Source organism: Globicephala melas, chromosome 2, assembly GCF_963455315.2.
Source record: "Globicephala melas chromosome 2, mGloMel1.2, whole genome shotgun sequence".
In the NCBI taxonomy this organism is placed as follows: Eukaryota; Metazoa; Chordata; class Mammalia; order Artiodactyla; family Delphinidae; genus Globicephala; species Globicephala melas.
In genome coordinates, this window is record NC_083315.2 from 81641886 (window position 1) to 81654114 (window position 12229).

General features: G+C 42.1%; 1 protein-coding gene across 1 annotated transcript; it reads right to left on the minus strand.

The window, feature by feature from the left end:
• Positions 1 to 902: 902 nt before the first annotated feature.
• LOC132596850 (leucine-rich repeat-containing protein 37A-like) lies at positions 903 to 9813 on the minus strand. Its single transcript, XM_060294263.1, is given in 5 exon segments — positions 903 to 1677; positions 1758 to 1812; positions 3188 to 3237; positions 7650 to 7754; positions 8172 to 9813. Coding segments are annotated over 5 exon segments (1641 nt in total). The 5' UTR covers positions 9570 to 9813; the 3' UTR covers positions 903 to 1644.
• Positions 9814 to 12229: the final 2416 nt, after the last annotated feature.

Here is a 12229-nt window from a genome sequence, read left to right on the forward strand (position 1 = left end):
CAAAAGTTCAACCTCCTCAGGTGCTGTGAAGGCAGTGTGGGGGCCTCATGTTGCATTGTAGAAAATTCTGCATTAGTAAGGGGCACTGAGGCTGAGCTGAAGGCTTACGCTGATTTGGAGAAGGTCCCACCTCTGGAGTGGGTTCTTTAGTTATGGTAAGCTCCACATCTGCATGTTTGACAATGACACTGGATAACTCTGAATGTTGAGCATGAGGGTGACTTGGAGGTGAACCTGTCATTTCATGATGCTCTGGAGGTTGAGCTGGCTGTTCCTGTTGAGTCAGAGAGGGTTCCACCTTCCCAGAAGGTGGCTCTGGAGGCTGAGCTGGTTGCTCCTGCAGGGCTGCAGAAGTTTCTATCTCCGCTGGAGACAAAGCTGGGATCTCCTGCTGGGTTGCAGAAGATTCTGCCTCATTAGGGGTCTCTGGATACTGAGCTGAGGCTTCCTCCTTGGTTGCAGAGGTTTCAGGTTCTCCAAAAGACTCTGAAAGCTGAGCTGGAATGTCTTGCTGGGTTGCTGTTTTCACCTCCTCAGGAGGCTCTGTAGGCTCAGAAGGCTGAGTCGGTTGATCCTGTTCACTTGGAGAAGGCTCAGCTTCCACAAGAGGCCCTGGGGGCTGACCTGTGGGCTCCTGCTGGGTTGGAGAAGGTTCAACTTCCCCAGGAGGCTCAGAAGGCTGAGCTGGTTGCTCCTGCTCCCTTGAAGGCTCAACCTCTCCAGGAGGCTCTAGAGGCTTAGCTGAGGTCTCTTGTTGGGTTGGAGAAGATTCTGTCCTCTCAGGATGATCAAGAGGTGGAGTCAGGGCCTCCTGCTGAGCTGTAGGAAATTCAGCTGCCGTAGTGGGCTCTGGAGTGATGGTAAGTTCCAAATCCAGAGGTTGAAGTGTAACACTGGGCAAGTTGGAATGAGCGTGACGCTGAACGCCAGGTAGAGATGCTACCTCTTCACTCACTGGAATTTCACGTACATACTCAGTAGGGAGACCTGGAGCCTGAGTTGGGGCGTCTTGATGGAGTAGAGAAGGTTCACCTCCTCAGGGCTCTCTGGAGGCTGAGATGGTGCCTCCTGCTGGACTGTTGGAGGTTCAACCTCCTCACGGCTCTCTGGAGGCTGAGATGGGGTCTCCTGCTGGACTGGAGAAGGATCAACCTATTTAGTGACCTGTGGAGTTATGGTAAGTGCCAGATCCATAGGTTTAATAGTGACATTGTACAAGTTTGACTGCTGAGCTTCATTTACCCCATGATGCGCTACTGGTCGAACTACAAGCTCCTTAAGTGTCTCCAAAGGCCGGGTGAGGGCCTCTTGAGGACTTGGAGTTTCTAGTTCCTCAGGGTCCTCTGAAGGCTGAGATGGAGCCTCCTGCTGAAGTGGAGGTGGTTCTACCTCTTCAGTGGGCTCTGGATGCTGAGTCTGGGCCTCTGCCTGGGGTGAAAAAGATTCAACCTCCTCAGGGGTCTGTGGATGCTGAGCAGCGGTCTCCTGGGGTAAAGATTCAGCCTCATCAGTGAGCTCTAGATGATGAGTTTGGGCCTTCTGCTGGGATGGAGAAATATCTTCCTCAGAAGACTCCCTGTCGTGTAGCTTTTGTGCCATATTTTCCTTGTGTGTGGCATTGAGAGGCCTATACATATCCCTATGTCAAAGTGGCCGCCTTCTCCCGAAAAAGCCCTCCTAGAAACAGAAAGGGAAATATTAATTCTGCATCTCCCCTGCTTTCTCTGGCCACAGTACTTTCTCCTCCTCAAACTTACCTGACTCTCACTTTCCCCTGAGCTTCTCTTATGCAGCAGAAATCGAAAAAAGCCCCTTGGAGGAAAACATACACAGTTAGTGTTACATGTCATTTTTCATCTCTCTCACAATGTGTTATCTCTGGTTGTATTAGGACTAAATGGGTACCTCAGTCCATAATCACAATGAGCAAAATCACAACAGACCCGGAATCCTGAAAATCACTGCACGCATGCTGGCCTTCCAGAAGTTCTCTGTGTCTGTCCAAAATGGCCCCCTAGTGTCTCTGGGGAGACCTTTACATGTAGCTTAGCATGGAGTATAGGCAGGATTTTCAGCCCCACTCCCCTTTCTTGGTCCTTGGCCGAGTGCCATCGTGCAGAGAAAACACTGCACAACGGCGCTGGGCAAAAACACGTTACTCTCTAGATGCGCTTCACACCAGTCCGCTTCGGACATAGTCGCACATGCAGCATTTGCTGGGGGTGTGGGTGTGGGGAGAAGGTGCTTTTATTTTCCTGGCTGCTCTATCCTATAAGTTGAATCACACCAAGTAAACACCTGAAACCAACGAGCAAAGTTATCTATACCTCTCTGACTTTCATACTGCAGGCTGTCACTGAGGTGTCAGTGAATTGTGGGATCAGTTTAAAGGCCATGACCAGCAGGGAAACACAAAATACTCTTTTTGAATATAAATAGAAGAGAAAAAAATCAGAGTGCACAATAAGTTTGTTTCAGAAACTACTTATGTCCATATAGTATGTGTATACTGAATTGTGACATAAAACTTAGCTCACAGCCCAAGCACAGTGCGATCAGTAGAGAAGTCCTCAGTGGAAACGGACACTCTTCTTTTTGATAATCACTAGCAGTATAACCATAGGGCAAGATATTTTCCCTTTCTCCTTCTCCATTTCCTTATTATAGAAGGAAGAGACAAACTACTGTCTAACGTTTCTCCCAGTTAAAATTCTATGAGGTTAGGATAAAGGGAATAGAGAGTAGGGGCATAAAAAGCAGTAGGATGAGAAGCGAAGTTTCCTTGCCAAATTACAGAAGGGACTCATATGTTCTACCTTTTGTCAGCATTGAGTGAGGACAGCCCCTACATCCCCAACCATGTGGCCTTTCCTACCCCGGAGCCTCCTAGAAGGCCTCTGGCCTGGCCTGATGCCTAGGAACCCGGCATCAGGCCAGCAGGAACAGGTGCAACCAAAACCTCTCCCCGTCTACCCTCTTTCCTTAAAGGACTAGTGAAAGCAGATGAATCGGTGCCAGTCCTGTTCTAAGTCAGCTTGGGCTGGGGAGCTAATTCTGCTAATAAATAAATTAGGGTAAACCATTAGGGTAATTAAACATTCTTCCTGCCTTTGCTCAGGAAATTGAAATAGATGAGTTCTAAGTTCTCCTCTAGTTGTAAAATTCTGCTTTCAAAACCAATATTTACCTTCTGCTTCTTTTTTTATCTTCCTCTTTTGCAATTCTATGAGAATAAATCTGTTTTGAAAGAAAACGTGATCATGATTAGCCATTACAACTATTTCCAAATCCTTATTCATTCCTTTTTACTTTAAATCTTATCTACCCAGTGAGATGATAACTTTTTTAAGGAAAGGAATTCTACCCTGTTTAATAATCCTTTGACTCTTCCACAGTACCTAACATAGGGACTTGCATGCAGCAGGCGATATATGTTATTGACTGTTTTAGATAATGTTCAACACCTAATTCCTAATAAAAACTCTTAGAAGTAGGAAAAGAAAATAAAAGTATCTAGCAGAAATCTAAGCATTGTTTTAAAGTCAAGACCAAGAGTAGGATGCCCATGATTACTGCTACTATTAATCACTGTGGAGGAGGTCTTAATCAGTATGATAAGAAAAACGAAGTATTGGAAAGGAAGAGACAAAAATATTTGCCCATGAAATGAGGGACCTAAAAAGACCAAAAGAATCAACGGAAATTTTATTGGAAGCAACATGAGTAAGATGGCTCCATACAAAATCAAGAGATCCACATATAAGCCTCGATAGCTTTCCCATATAACACAAATAACTAACTGAAAAACAGAAGACACCTCCCATTTACTATATCAATAGAAATGCGTAAAGTACCTAGGAATAAACTTAACCAAAAATTTGTAAGACCTATGTGATGAAAATATTAAAACTTTTCTGAAGGACATTAAGAAGATGTACTTACATGGCATGAGATACCATCCTCCTAGAAGGTTGTAAAGAGGTCAATTCTCTTCACAGTAACCTCCAAATTCAATGCAATCTATTTATAGCCAAAATAACTTTTAAGTAAAACCTGGCCAGCAGACATTTGGTAGAGAATATATGTAAGAATAGTTATGAAATGTATGAAAAAGAAGGTCAAAGAGTAGGATCTTGCCCTACCATACATAACATATGTTATAGAGCAACTGGAATTAAGCATTGTGATCTTGGTACTGGTACAGGACAAGATAACTGGATCACAGAATAGAGTCCAGATAAAGACAGTATATTAGACCAGGAAAGAAAGACTAAACCATTCAGTGAAAGTTTTGAAAACAATTAGATCTTCATATAGGGGGAAAATGTTAGATCCCCTACCTCAGCCACACGAAAAAACAAATACAACAAATTCTAGACAGATTATTAAAGTACTTGAAGAAAATATTATGGATTATTTTTACGTCATGAGGTGACAAAGGCCTGGCTAACAAAACCCACCACACACGAGCCATGAGGAGAGGTTGGGCAGATATGGTGGCTGACTGTCAACACACATCCTACTCTTCACAGCACTTGCCCCCTTTTTCCCTGGACTGTTTGTCTTCTTGTTGACTTATAAAACTCTTGGGAGTTCCCTGGTGGTCCAGTGGTTATGCCTTGGCTCTTTCACTGCTGTGGCCCGAGGTTCAATCCCTGGTCAGGGAACTAACATCCCGCAAGCTGCACAGCATGGCCAAACCCCGCCACGCCCAAACAAACAAACAAAAAACTCCTTATAGTAAAGAAATGCTGGCTTTCATTGAATTTCAGTGTTTCGAATCTTTCCAGTTTTTTTTTGTCTCTAAGGAGACAAAAGAGTGGAGTAGGGAGCACAAGCTTTGCAGTCAGGTGAAACTGGCTTCTGCTTTTGGTTTGGCCACTGGGGCCTTACATTGATCTCCTTCATCTATGAAGGAGGGATAGTAATATCATCCTTACAGGACTGTGGGCATTAAATCACGCAATATATGGAAAACTCTTCTTCTTACGCTTGGCATGAATCAGTGCTAAGCTGGTGTCACAGACAAGATGGCGGAATATATCAAAGGCTCTGCTTGTGGCATCAGGCTCTGAAGGCTCTTTCCCACCATAAGATTATAAAAATATTGCTTTTATTTTCTTCTAATATCTTTATGTGGTCTTTCTTCACATTTATGGAAATATGTTTATTTAAGATGAAAAATGGGGATCTGCTATTATTTACCCCCCAAATAGTTAGGCAGCTTATTCTATCACCATTAATTCATTTTTTTCCACTGATTCGAATATTAAAATGTGACATTTCAAAAGTCTTAAGAAAACATGGGTCTATTGCTGGACTCTATGCTACTTCAAATAAATATTCGGCTGCATTATTCCTCACTGTGGAATTGACATAACGCCTCATCTCTCTTCCGTTGAACACCATTATTGTCTACCAAAGGAAGAGCACTGCATGGCCCCTGTCCTCAAAAAGCTTATCATATAAGTGGGGAGAGGAAAAAATGGTTATGACTCCTTGCTTTCACTGCCGAGGGTACAGGTTTAATCCCTACTTGGGGAACTAAGATCTCGCAGGCGAAATCAAAACAAAAGGAAACAAATGCAAGGTTAAACTACATAGAAGTTAAAAACAATAAAAAGGGGACTTTACAGAAATTGTAAAAAAGCAAAAGGACATATGCCACCTGGAGATGTAGAGGGTACAGTCTGGGCAATGGCCAATGACTAGCAAGCTGACCCCATGCTAGTCCCCAGCCTCTGAGGCTCAAAAATCATCCTCTTCCGCACCAAGAAAGAACTCATGTCTTCCTGTTGTGGTGGTCTCATTTTATCAATATCACAGGATTGATCAAAAATCAGAATGCCAAATTATTACTTAACAATGAGAAATATATCTGTTCTACACACAGGGCATCCGTGTCTGCACAGTCAGTGAATTACCTTCTGTGGAGACAGGCCTCCGTGGCACACTCAAGCACAATCACACAATCAAAGGCTACTTGGTGAGAACAGAATTAGAAAAGGAATCAGCTGAATCGAGAATTTCATGGGAACGCCTGAGGTAGCTGGATCCATCCAGCTCCTCAACAGGCACAGCCTGGCTGGTGGGCCTGACTCTTCAGTTATGCTGCCTAAGGTGCCATCTCTACTCTCGGGCAATGTGAGGATGGGCACTGCCCATGTTGTTCTCTCCTCACCTTTTCTACGCTTTCACTACTGACCAACCCTCCTGCAGATAGACACATTTCTCTTGAGAAGTTAGTACATCATGTCAGGTTTTATTCAAGTCTGATAGGCCAGGAAGCCATTGGTCCTTACACATCTCTGCTCAGCTCCACGATGTGCTAACCTTGGTGTTTCTCTCCTGGGGGACTGCCTTTTAAAAAACTGCTTACCACTTTTATGAGTTCTGAGGAGAGGGGACTGCTTTGCTATGGCCCCTAAGAACTGGTGACAAACCTCACAGGACAAGGATCAGGAGGGCTGGAGTATTCAGGGAAGGCTTTATGAAGAAAGGTATCTGAACTTGAGTTGGTTTGTGAGAGAGTCATAGGACTTCCACAGGCAAAGCAAAATAAAGGAATTTTCGATGGGTAAAGGCACAGACAAAAGTAGGAATGGGTATGGTGTAACTCGCGTATAGTGAGGAGCTGCTTTGGCTGGAATGGGGGCCTGCCGTTACAAGAGAAAAGGTAAATAAAGTAGGTTGGATTGGTAGGGTAGAATCAAGATTGTCAGCTTATTAAAGTCACTCTTTTAATGTTAGCAACTGCCTGTTGGGAAAAGTAATAAACCATTATGTAACTGAACAAAAGGTAAACAGGCTAGCTCCAGGAATAGGCTACTATAAATATGACATACTTTAGGGTAGCCTGCTGCAGGATTTTACTTGCAGTGTTTTAATGGAACATATCTACACAATTCCTAATACACCGGAGAAGAAAGCTGCTAAGTAAACCTAAGGAATTCACGAGATCACACTTTTATCTTTTAGGCATGTCCTTTTAGCCCTCCCAGGGTGACTGATAGCTCCATGAGTATGGAGATCCTATATCTCTCATCATTTCAGCCAACAAGTAAAGAAATCAACAGTACAATGAGAGTGACTGGTGAGTACAACTAATCAGCATAGTCTTTTGTGTTGAAGAAATTTTACTATCATGTCAACTCTGGCCTTCTTATAAACTTCACTTGTCAAAATAGTCCAATGGCTTGTTACCATGGATCCAATTCCATAGAGATCTCCTGGGAGTGGAGTTCCCTTAAAAATCCTGTGGGGACTTCCCTGGTGGCACAGTGGTTAAGAATTCGCCTGCAAGTGAAGGCGGCGCGGGTTTGATTCCTGGTCTGGGAAGGTCCCACATGCTGTGTAGCAACTAAGTCCGTGCGCCACAATTCCTGAGCCCGCGTGCCTAGAGCCCGTACTCCACAACAAGAGTAGCCACCACAATGAGAAGCCTGCACACCGCAATGAAGACCCAACGCAGACAAAAAAAATAAACAAAAGCACAAACAAACAAAAATCCTGGGAATATACTTTTCAGTAAAAGAACAAAGTGTATTCAGTCCTCATGATTAAAGACAAGAATCAAGTAGTAGTAGGAGGAAAGGTGGCTTTGATTCTCAGTTTGTGGGTTCTGAATCTGAATTAATTATCGTCCTTACCTCAATGAGACAGAGAATTGTAACCAAAATCGTCACTACTACAGTTACAGATATTGCCAAGATGAGTTTGTTGTTATAGCCATATCCTGGAACTTCTTTTGTGAGCTAAAAATAAATAACAATTTTTTTAAAACAAGGAGATGGAAGGGATGAAAGGTAACTATTTTTAATCCTATTCTAAATGATACTTAACTATTCTTAAAATACCATAAAACCCAATCCTTTCAGGCGAGTAGCTTCTATAAGAACAAGCCAAATTTAATGTTAATAATCTTATCATTAGCAATTTCTTCTACAATTTATCTACACATTATTTATCTTGTGTTATGGCTTTTCTCATCTACCCTAGGAATAGTGGCACACTCTCTAAACGAGCAAAGTGGGAGATCACTGTCTTAGCCAGTTTCATGGCTGAAGATAAGATACAGACTAGGAGCCCATGGTATTCCTGCTTGGGCACGTTAATGGCATGTCCTAAACTGAGTAAAAGTCCAGCTCCCATGTGTCAGGGGTTATCCTCACCTCACTTGACTCCTGCTCTTTCTGCTCACTCTGGGTTTCTGTGCTCTCACTGATATAGTTGTCAGTTTTCCACTGGTCCGTATGCCATTCCGCTTTGGAAACATTTACTTCTTGCTGCTTGCTGAGAAGTTTCATCAGGAGGCCTGTTTGAGACATGAGGTTGGCACAGGCCAGCTGCACGTGGGTCTCTGAGCAGTCCATTTTCAAAGTCTGGATAACATGAGAAATGAGCCTTCGCATGTCATTGTTGGGGATGAGGGACTGTAGCTGCTGGTTTAGCTGAGTTTCAACTTGATCACCTGGGGATGTGAGCCCTGGGAAAGTGAAGCCTGTGGGCTCGGAGGATAATTCAGTGCCCGTGTTGTGGTACTCCCATTGTGTTTTGTTGGTGTGTTGAACAGTTGGCATACTGTTGTCTGCAGCAACAGTAGAATGTGCAGTGAAGACGTTCCTATGGGTAGTGTTTCCAGGGCCGTTTCCTCTTGGCAGAGTAGAGTTTCCTCTAGAAATAATTTCATCAGAAACATTTTGTGCAGTATTGTTTTCTGAAGTAGTGTATTCTGTAGAATGGTCTGAAAGAGAAAATAATGCTAGAAAAGGATTTTCCTGAGAAGTCACTTCTCTTGAAGGTGAAACAGCCTCTCATGGAGGGGAATTTATGAGACTCCTCGCTACAGAGAACGGACAGCTTGCAAGCATCATTCTATTGAGTGAACTTTTCTTTCTGAACTTTCGACTCCTTTTGACTTTGGGTTTTCTGTGGACCCGATGAGACTGAGTTTTATGGAAGATGTATTTTTCACCAGAAGGTGAGATTAGTTCAGGAGCCTCAATATTTCTAACTCTAGCCTTTACAGCTTCTAAAACAAAAATAGTGTGGGAAAAGTCTTTTGATTTGTTTTTAACCTCAGGTGGGGATTTTGGAGGGATGGAGGCAGAAGGCCTGCCCTTGAAGTACTGTTTCAGGGAAGAGGAGCCTGATGCCTTGTGTTCCTTTATGAATGAAGACTCTGCATTGGACGACTTTCCCACCAGCTTCCTGGGCCTCTGCACCATGAGAAGCTGTTTCAGCTTTCTTGCGGATGGCCTCCTGAGCCTTCTTTCTTCGGCAGTGTTCGCCACAGATTGCTGGGCATTCTGTTTCCTCCTGACGCTCTCATCTCCCACTGCTTTGAGGTGCATTTTCTGTATGCCCCTTGGGCCCCTGAGGACCCTGTTCACTCTCAGCACATGTTTCTCTGTAATCTCAATCTTTGCTAGGCTGTCTTTCTGTGGTTGGGCAGCTTCCAATTTCTTTTGAAAGATGTAGAGTTTAAACATGGCACTTAAATGGTTGGAACGCGTATGCAGGTTTTTCTTCCTTTTTAACCTCAGCAAATTTTTCTTCAGTTTCTGCATCTAAAAATTTTCCAGAAAGTGAAGTTTCTTCAATTTATTTTTATTAGTTGAATTGTTGGGTACAGGTTTAACAGAAGGGCTCCTTGTATTGATTTTCTTTTTTTTTTTTTATTTTTTTTTATTTTTTTTTTATTTTTATTTTTTTTAAACATCTTTATTGGAGCATAATTGCTTTACAATGGTATGTTAGTTTCAGCTTCACAACAAAATGAATCAGTTATATATATACATATGTTCCCATATCTCTTCCCGCTTGCATCACCCTCCCTCCCACCCTCCCTATCCCACCCCTCCAGGCGGTCACACAGCACCGAGCTGATCTCCCTGTGCTATGCGGCTGCTTCCCACTAGCTATCTACCTTACGTTTGGTAGTGTATACATGTCCATGCCTCTTTATTGCTTTGTCACCGTTTACCCTTCCCCCTCCCCATAGCCTCAAGTCCATTCTCTAGTAAGTTTGTGTCTTTATTCCTGTTTCACCCCTAGGTTTTTCATGACATTTTTTTTTTCTTAAATTCCATATATATGTGTTAGCATACGGTATTTGTCTCTCTCTTTCTGACTTTCTTCACTCTGTATGACAGACTCTAGGTCTATCCACCTCATAACAAATAGCTCAATTTCGTCTCTTTTTATGGCTGAGTAATATTCCATTGTATATATGTGCCACATCTTCTTTATCCATTCATCCGATGATGGACACTTAGGTTGTTTCCATCTCTGGGCTATTGTAAATAGAGCTGCAATGAACATTTTGGTACATGACTCTTTTTGAATTATGGTTTTCTCAGGGTATATGCTCAGTAGTGGGATTGCTGGGTCATATGGTAGTTCTATTTGTAGCTTTTTAAGGAACCTCCATACTGTTCTCCACAGTGGCTGTATCAATTTACATTCCCACCAACAGTGTAAGAGGGTTCCCTTTTCTCCACACCCTCTCCAGCATTTATTGTTTCTAGATTTTTTGATGATGGCCATTCTGACTGGTGTGAGATGATATCTCATTGTAGTTTTGATTTGCATTTCTCTAATGATTAGTGATGTTGAGCATTCTTTCATGTGTTTGTTGGCACTCTGTATATCTTCTTTGGAGAAATGTCTATTTAGGTCTTCTGCCCATTTTTGGATTGGGTTGTTTGTTCTTTTGTTATTAAGCTGCATGAGCTGCTTATAAATTTTGGAGATTAATCCTTTGTCAGTTGCTTCATTTGCAAATATTTTCTCCCATTCTGAGGGATGTCTTTTGGTCTTCTTTATGGTTTCCTTTGCTGCGCAAAAGCTTTTAAGTTTCATTAGGTCCCATTTGTTTACTTTTGTTTTTATTTCCATTTCTCTAGGAGGTGGGTCAAAAAGGATCTTGCTGTGATTTATGTCATAGAGTGTTCTGCCTATGTTTTCCTCTAAGAGTTTGATAGTTTCTGGCCTTACATTTAGGTCTTTAATCCATTTTGAGCTTATTTTTGTGTATGGTGTTAGGGAGTGATCTAATCTCATTCTTTTACATGTAGCTGTCCAGTTTTCCCAGCACCACTTATTGAATAGGCTGTCCTTTCTCCACTGTACATTTCTGCCTCCTTTGTCAAAGATAAGGTGACCATATGTGCGTGGGTTTATCTCTGGGCTTTCTATCCTGTTCCATTGATCTATATTTCTGTTTTTGTGCCAGTACCATACTGTCTTGATTACTGTAGCTTTGTAGTATAGTCTGAAGTCAGGAAGCCTGATTCCTCCAGCGCCATTTTTCGTTCTCAAAATTGCTTTGGCTATTCGGGGTCTTTTGTGTTTCCATACAAATTGTGAGATTTTTTGTTCTAGTTCTGTGAAAAATGCCAGTGGTAGTTTCATAGGGATTGCATTGAATCTGTAGATTGTTTTGGGTAGTAGAGTCATTTTCACAATGTTGATTCTTCCAATCCAAGAACATGGTATATCTCTCCATCTATTTGTATCATTTTTAATTTCTTTCATCAGTGTCTTATAATTTTCTGCATACAGGTCTTTTGTCTCCTTAGGTAGGTTTATTCCTAGGTATTTTATTCTTTTTGTTGCAATGGTAAATGGGAGTGTTTTCTTGATTTCACTTTCAGATTTTTCATCATTAGTGTATAGGAATGCCAGAGATTTCTGTGCATTAATTTTGTATCCTGCTACTTTACCAAATTCATTGATTAGCTCTAGTAGTTTTCTGGTAGCGTCTTTAGGGTTCTGTATGTATAGTATCATGTCATCTGCAAACAGTGACAGCTTTACTTCTTCTTTTCCGATTTGGATTCCTTTTATTTCCTTTTCTTCTCTGATTGCTGTGGCTAAAACTTCCAAAACTATGTTGAATAAGAGTGGTGAGAGTGGGCAACCTTGTCTTGTTCCTGATCTTAGTGGAAATGCTTTCAGTTTTTCACCATTGAGGACGATGTTGGCTGTGGGTTTGTCATATATGGCCTTTATTATGTTGAGGAAAGTTCCCTCTATGCCTACTTTCTGTAGGGTTTTTATCATAAATGGGTGTTGAATTTTGTCAAAAGCTTTCTCTGCCTCTATTGAGATGATCATATGGTTTTTCTCCTTCAATTTGTTAATATGGTGTATCACGTTGATTGATTTGCGTATATTGAAGAATCCTTGCATTCCTGGAATAAACCCCACTTGATCATGGTGTATG